Source organism: Blennius ocellaris (genome assembly GCF_963422515.1).
Source record: "Blennius ocellaris genome assembly, chromosome: 20".
In the NCBI taxonomy this organism is placed as follows: Eukaryota; Metazoa; Chordata; class Actinopteri; order Blenniiformes; family Blenniidae; genus Blennius; species Blennius ocellaris.
In genome coordinates this window covers 23,543,127-23,550,547 of record NC_137669.1, presented here as the reverse complement: position 1 = coordinate 23,550,547, position 7,421 = coordinate 23,543,127, and the positions used below count along the sequence as shown (strand labels likewise).

At 60.0% G+C, this 7,421-nt stretch overlaps 2 protein-coding genes across 2 annotated transcripts in view; both read right to left on the bottom strand.

The window, feature by feature from the left end:
- Positions 1–88: 88 nt before the first annotated feature.
- LOC308144723 (uncharacterized protein) lies at positions 89–3,926 on the bottom strand (the record flags this gene model as incomplete). The annotated part of the gene is made up of 3 exons (XM_080515903.1): positions 3,614–3,926; positions 1,751–3,129; positions 89–358 (listed from the first exon to the last, which is right to left on the bottom strand). Exons 1-3 carry the CDS (start codon positions 3,897–3,899, stop codon positions 89–91), a joined length of 1,935 nt encoding a protein of 644 aa, XP_080372029.1. The 5' UTR covers positions 3,900–3,926.
- A 927-nt stretch (positions 3,927–4,853) lies between these two features.
- Positions 4,854–7,421, bottom strand: part of LOC308144722 (uncharacterized protein) — a gene marked incomplete at both ends in the record, with an annotated part of 3,272 nt that continues 704 nt past the window's right edge. The window contains one exon of the mRNA XM_080515902.1: positions 4,854–6,490. Coding sequence (XP_080372028.1) covers positions 4,854–6,490 — 1,637 coding nt within the window. The remainder of the gene's footprint in view (positions 6,491–7,421) is intronic.

The window sequence follows — 7,421 nt, the reverse complement described above, 5'->3', positions numbered from 1 at the left end:
GCGCGCGCGCGTGCGTGCGTGCGCGTGCGGTGGTGAATTAGTGCGCGTGCCCGGGCCCCGCCCCCCTCCCAGTGCGCGCTGATGTTAATCACACTGGAGCTCGGGGGGCAACTGGGCAGTTGTGGGCGCTGGTCAGTGTGTTGTTGAGTGTGGGGGGCATTTGGTCTGTGCCCGGGGCAGTTCTTTCTGTCCCGCTGGGTCCGTCTGGGGGCAGTTCTTTCTGCCCCGCTGGGTCCGTCTGGGGGCAGTTCTTTCTGCCCCGCTGGGTCCGTCTGGGGGCAGTTCTTTCTGCCCCGCTGGGTCCGTCTGGGGGCAGTTCTTTCTGCCCCGCCAGTCTTTTTTTGGTGCAATTTTCAGTCTGTACATGAAGCGTGGGGCAGTTTGAGAGTTCCTGGGGCAGTTAATTCTGCTCTATTCTGTCATGCTTTGGGGCAGTTATCAGTCGGGGGGGGGGGAACATCTGGGGTAATTTGGAGCATTCGTAGGGTATTGGGACTCATTCTGCCCCCCCAGTGTGATGTCGGCGCCCCCTGCTGGCCACTGGCTCACATGAGCGGGGTGGATTGTGGGAAAAAAAGAAAGTCCCTCCTGGACTGGAGTGACAGCTTGTTACCCCCACCTTCCAGATTTATCACCCCGACGTGCACGTGCACGTGCGAGGTGATCATTTCCAGGAAGAGGTCCACAGAGGGAGTGTGTGTGTGTGTGTGTGTAGAAGTGACTTCCTGGCCCACCGGGTGCATCCTGTGAACACACACACACACACCACACACACACACACACACACACACACACTTCCTCCCACACACTCCTGTTAATGAAACCGTGTTGTTCCAGCTCTTCTCCTCCAGCAGGTGACAGAGACTTTTATTGATTTAATTCGTGAGAATCATCACAGTAAAACATCCATAGAAAACAACAACAACAACAACAACCCCCCCCCCCTTCTTTTTTTTTTTTTTCATTTTTAAAATAAAGACTTCTTCCTGTCCAGTCTGATCCAGTCTCAGTGGCCATGACGTCATTTCGCCCTGTGGGGGCAGTGCTGAGCTCAGGGAGAACATGAAGCACGCAGTTCCCTGTTATTGTTGTTGACACACACACACACACACACACACACACACACACACACACACACACACACACACACACCACACACACACTTTCACACACGTACACTTTCACACATGTACACACACACACACCCACACACCACACGCACACACACAGACACTTTCACACACACACACACACACACACACACACACACACACACACACACAGACACTTTCACACACACACACACACACACACACACACACACACACACACACACACAGACACTTTCACACACACACACACACACACACACACACACACACACACACACAGACACTTTCACACACACACACACACACTTTCACACACACACACACACACACACACACACACACGTACACACACACACACCCACACACACACACACACACACACACACACAGCTGAAGTCTGAGGGTGTGTGAAGGCCTCACAGGTACAGTCTGAGTCATGTGACCCCCCCCCCCCTCACAGCTGCATGAGTCCTGAATGATAAAAAGCATCTGTCCTCTGCAGGTTAGGCCCCTCCCCCTCCCCCTCCAGCCCCTCCCCCTCCTCCTCCTCCTCCTCCAGCCCCTCCCCCTCCTCCAGCCCCTCCCCCTCCTCCTCCTCCTCCTCCAGCCCCTCCCCCCCCCCCCTCCCCGCCGCCCGCCGGGTGCACCTTGAGGTGCCCGTTGAGCGAGCGCTTGGCCTGGAAGCTCTTGCCGCAGACGTGGCAGCGGTAGGGCTTCTCCCCGGTGTGGATCAGCATGTGTCTCTTCAGGTCCACGTCCTGCATGAAGCCCTTGCCGCAGACCTGGCACAGGAAGCGCCGCTCCTTGTTGTGGAAGCGCACGTGCGTGTCCAGCGTCTGCTTCTGCGTGAAGCCCTTGCCGCAGAGGCCGCAGGAGAAGGCGCGCTCGCCGGTGTGGATCTTCAGGTGCGTCTTCAGGTTGCCGCTCTGGTTGAAGGACTTGCCGCAGAAGCTGCAGGCGTACGGCTTCTCCCCGGTGTGGATGCGCATGTGCATCTGCAGCGCCGACTGGCCGGGGAAGCTCTTGCCGCAGGTGTCGCAGGTGCTGCCGGCGTCGCGGTGCGAGCGCAGGTGGGCGGCCAGGCCGTCGGCCGACTCGTACTGGTGGCCGCAGAGGCCGCAGCTGCTGCAGGCCGGCTCCTGCAGGTGCGTCTCCGCGTGCCTCACCAGCAGGACCTTGCGCTCGAACGCGCCGCCGCACACCTTGCAGCGGTACGCCGGCGCCGAGCTGCGGAAGCGCTTGGGCTTGGGGCCGCCGCCGTCCGACTGGTGCGTGGCCATGTGGCGGCGCAGGCCGCTCCTCCCGCTGAACTGCTGCGCGCACACGCCGCAGGAGTGCGCCGCCGCCGCGCCGGCGCCGCCGTGCTCCTCCGTGTGTCGCTCCAGCGAGGTCATGTGACAAAAGGCGCGGCCGCACTGTTTGCACTTGAAGGGCTTCTCGGCGGCGTGCACGTGCAGGTGCGACGTCAGGTTTCCCTTCTGGCTGAACTTCTTGCCGCAGACGTGGCAGCCGTGCGGCTTCTCGCCGGTGTGCAGCCGCACGTGCAGCTCCTGCGCCAGGATGGAGTGGAAGGTCTTGCCGCAGAAGGAGCAGGTCTTGCTGCTCTCCCGGTGCGTCTGCAGGTGCAGCTTCAGCGCGTCGGCCGACTCCAGCCGCTCGCCGCAGAACCCGCAGCGGCAGTCCGGGTCGGCCGCGCAGACGTGCGCCACGTGCTTGAGCAGGAAGCCCTTCCCCTGCAGCGTGCGGCCGCACACGAAGCAGCTGAAGGTCTGCGAGGGCGCCGAGCGCCGCCGCCTGCCGGGGGCGCCGAGCGGCGGCCGGCCCCGCCTCTTCCGCCGCGGCGGTCTGACGGCCGCCCGCCGACCCGTCCAGTCGCTGTCCGGCTCGCCGTCGCTGCTCGCCGAGGCGATCGGCTGGTAGGAGGGGGAGGGGGAGCGGGGGGTGGAGGGGCGGGACGCCGCGCTGCCCGCAGGGTCGGGGTCCTGATGGTGCAGGGTGGAGGCGGGAGGCAGGAAGTCTGAGGGGGGAAGAAGAAAGGAACAATTTCAAGCAATCAGAGAGCAGCTGACACTCACAGCCAATCAGAGAGCAGCACAGCCAATCAGAGAGCAGCGGACACTCACAGCCAATCAGAGTGCAGCACAGCCAATCAGAGAGCAGCGGACACTTACAGCCAATCAGAGAGCAGCAGACACTCACAGCCAATCAGAGAGCAGCGGACACTTACAGCCAATCAGAGAGCAGCAGACACTCACAGCCAATCAGAGAGCAGCACAGCCAATCAGAGAGCAGCACAGCCAATCAGAGAGCAGCGGACACTTACAGCCAATCAGAGAGCAGCTGACACTCACAGCCAATCAGAGAGCAGCACAGCAGTCTGTGATGCGTTCAGGAGCAGGTGATTGTGTGGGAAGTCTGGCTTCTCTCAATGAATAAAATGCATTGGCTGTCAGTCCGGTCAGTGCCACCGGCGCGTGCCGGCGCGGCGGGCGGGGACTGACCTGCTCTGCTCAGCAGCACCTGGGGCTTGAGCACGGCGTCCAGCAGCCTCCTCTGGCCCCGCAGCTCCCGCTCCTTGCGCTCCAGCCGCTCCTCGTACTCCGCCACGGTCTCCTCCAGCAGGGCGACGATCTCCTCCGCGGCCGCCGTCAGCCGCTCGGTGAGCAGCGCTCTCAGCGCCGGGAGCTCCGCCGCTCCTCCTCCGGCCTCCAGCCGCAGCAGGAGCTCCGCGGCGGCGGCGCTCATCCGCTCGTGGACCGACACCCGCAGCAGCTGCACGGCGCACATCCTGCGGCTCCTCCGCTGCTCTGCGGCCGCTCGACAAAGACGTAAACACTCCCGACTTCCGCGTCGACGACGCTTCGCCTGGGAGACAGCGACGCGGCGCGAACAGCGCGCCCTGGCGGCGCGGAGGGGAAGCGCTTCGTCTCTCCGCTGAAACAGGACGGACTCTATTCTATTCTTTTCTGTTTTATTCTTTTCTATTCTGTTTTATTCTGCTCTGTTTTATTCTTTTCTATTCTGTTCTGTTCTTTTCTATTCTGTTTTATTCTTTTCTATTCTGTTCTGTTCTTTTCTATTCTGTTCTGTTCTTTTCTATTCTATTCTTTTCTATTGTTTTATTCTTTTCTATTCTGTTCTGTTCTGTTTTATTCTATTCTTTTGTGTTCTATTCTATTCTTTTCTATTCTATTCTGTTCTGTTTTATTCTATTCTTTATTCTAATCTGTTCTTTTCTATTCTATTCTGTTCTGTTTTATTCTATTCTTTATTCTAATCTGTTCTTTTCTATTCTGTTTTATTCTATTCTAATGTATTCTGTTCTTTTCTATTCTATCCTGTTCTATTCTGTTCTTTTCTATTCTGTTTTATTTTATTCGGTTCTGTTCTATTCTTCTAAACACACATGCAGCAGAGAACAATTCGCTTGGATGAATACAGACATTCTAGTTGACGGACAATTAAGTTGGATTGTTATTACCGTGACTGTCAAAATAAAAGCACCGAGTCCCAGGAGACTCTGGACTGGGAGCCGTGACACCACAGAGGAAACGTAGTCTCTACTGAGCATGTGCAGAACTCCTCGCCGCTACGCCATTTTAATGTTTCATATGTTACCGGATGTGAAAATCAAATCAAGTGTTTGAGACAGAAACTGGTGAGAGTGTGTTTATTATCGAGCCCAGCGGGACGGTGGTGCCGTGTTCAGGTGTGAACCACCAGGAGGCGCCACTCTGCAGCTCACAGCTGGATGAAGTCCACCTGTCCTCCATCAGGCCTCTCCAGGCTCGGCCCCTCCCCCTCCTCCTCCTCCTCCTCCCTGCCGGCGGCGACGACGACGACTCGCTCGCCGGCGTGCACCTTCATGTGCGAGTCCACGGAGCGCTTCTCCTGGTAGCGCTTGCCGCAGACGGCGCAGCCGTACGGCTTCTCGCCCGTGTGGGTCAGCATGTGTCTCTTCAGGTCGATCTTCTGCACGAAGCCTTTGCTGCACAGCTGGCAGCCGAACGGCTTCTCCTTCTTGTGGAAGCGCTCGTGCGTCTCCAGCGAGATCTTCTGGCGGAAGCGCTTCCCGCAGAGGCTGCAGATGAACGGCTTCTCGCCCGTGTGGATCCGCGTGTGGGAGTCCAGGTTGCCCACCTGGCGGAAGGCCTTGCCGCACACGCGGCAGGTGTAGGGCTTCTCGCCGGTGTGGATCCTCTTGTGCACGTCCAGGTGCTGGCCCATGGTGAACTTCTTGCCGCAGACGTCGCAGGAGTAGACGCGCGGCTTCCCGCCCGTGTGGCTCTTGATGTGGCGCTTCAGCACCGTGTTTTCCGCGAAGGTCTTGCCGCAGAACTCGCAGATGAAGGGCCGCTCGCCGCCGTGCAGCTTGACGTGGCGCTCCAGCGAGCCCTTGCGGGGGAAGTCTTTGCCGCAGTGGCTGCAGCTGAAGGGCTTGTGTCCGGTGTGCGTCCTCATGTGGACGTCCATGTCCCGGACGCGGACGCTGCACACGAGGCAGGCCTCGCCGGCCTTGCCCGCCTTGCCGGCGTCCCGGTGGCCCTGGATGTGCAGCCGCAGGCCGTCGGGGGACTGGCACCGCTCGCCGCAGACGCCGCACTCCGGCTCGCCGCGGTCCAGGTGCGTCTCGGCGTGCCGCACGAAGTTCCCCCGGTTGTGGAAGGCGCCGCCGCAGACCTTGCAGCGGTGGGACGGCGGCGGCGGGCCGGGTCTGCTGCGGCGGCGGCGGCAGCGGCTCCCGGTGGCGGCGGGCGGCGGCTCGTCGGCCTCGTGGCTCTGAGCGTGGCGCCTCAGCTCGCCGCTCTTGGCGAAGCTTTCCCCGCAGACGTCGCAGCCGAAGGGCTGCTGTCCCTGGTGGGTCTTCACGTGGCGCTCCAGGGACCCGGCGTGGCCGAACTCCCGGCGGCAGACGCCGCAGGCGAAGGGCTTCTCCGCCGTGTGCGTGCGCATGTGCGTGGCCATGTTGCCCTTCTGGTTGAAGCCCTTCCCGCAGACGCCGCAGACGAAGGGCCGCTCGCCGGTGTGCAGCCTGCGGTGCGTCTCCTGCGCCCGGATGGACGGGAACTTCTTGCCGCACACGTCGCAGGTGCGGCTGCGGTCGCGGTGGCGCTGCAGGTGCAGCCGCAGGCCGCCGCCGGACTCCAGCCGCTCGCCGCACAGGCCGCAGACGCACTCCGACTCCTGCCAGTGTTTCTCCACGTGTTTCATCAGGAAGCCTTTCCTGTCGAACGTCTTCTGACACACCCTGCAGCGGTGAGGCGCCGCCGCCTCCTCGCCGTCCGCCAGGCGTCCCGGCTCAGAGACGTCCTCCAGGGTGGACGAGGCGCCGGGCGAAGACTCCTGCCGACTGCGGAGGCCGATGGTCAGACACAGTCCTGCAGGGGAGGAAGGACAGTGAGAAACAGTTCTATTGCACCGTCACTTTCAAGGTGGAGCTTCAACCCACCGTGATGGTGAGCTGTGGCACTTTGGGGGCGGGGCTTAGCAAAGATGGCCGCCTAATCCCTCCTCCTTTCTGATTGGTCACGTTAAACGTCACCAACAAAGGTCAAACATGTCCCCTCGGGAGGTCAAAGGTTAAATGTGTCCCAAACATGTTCCAGCAGGAGGTCAAAGGTTAAACATGTCCCCTCAGGAGGTCAAAGGTTAAATGTGTCCCAAACATGTCCCAGCAGGAGGTCAAAGGTTAAACATGTCCCAGCAGGAGGTCAAAGGTTAAACATGTCCCAGCAGGAGGTCAAAGGTTAAACGTGTCCCAGCGGGAGGTCAAAGGTCAAACGTGTCCCAGCGGGAGGTCAAAGGTCAAACTTGTCCCAGCGGGAGGTCAAAGGTTAAACGTGTCCCAGCGGGAGGTCAAAGGTTAAACGTGTCCCAGCAGGAGGTCAAAGGTCAGGCCGGGATCAGAACTGAGATTTCAGTAAAACCAGGTGTAATTTGTACGTTGAGACAATGGAGGGTGTTGTTGGCAGGTGAGGACAGGTTGACCAGGACAGGTGAGGACAGGTGTGGACAGGTGAGGACAAGTGTGGACAGGTGTTCACCAGGACAGGTGAGGACAGGTGAGGACATGTTCACCGGGACAGGTGTGGACAGGCGAGGACAGGTTCACCAGGACAGGTTGACCAGGACAGGTGTGGACAGGTGAGGACATGTTCACCAGGACAGGTGTGGACAGGTGAGGACAGGTTGACCAGGACAGGTGAGGACAAGTGTGGACAGGTGTTCACCAGGACAGGTGTGGACAGGTGAGGACATGTTGACCAGGACAGGTGAGGACAGGTTGACCAGGACAGGTGAGGACAAGTG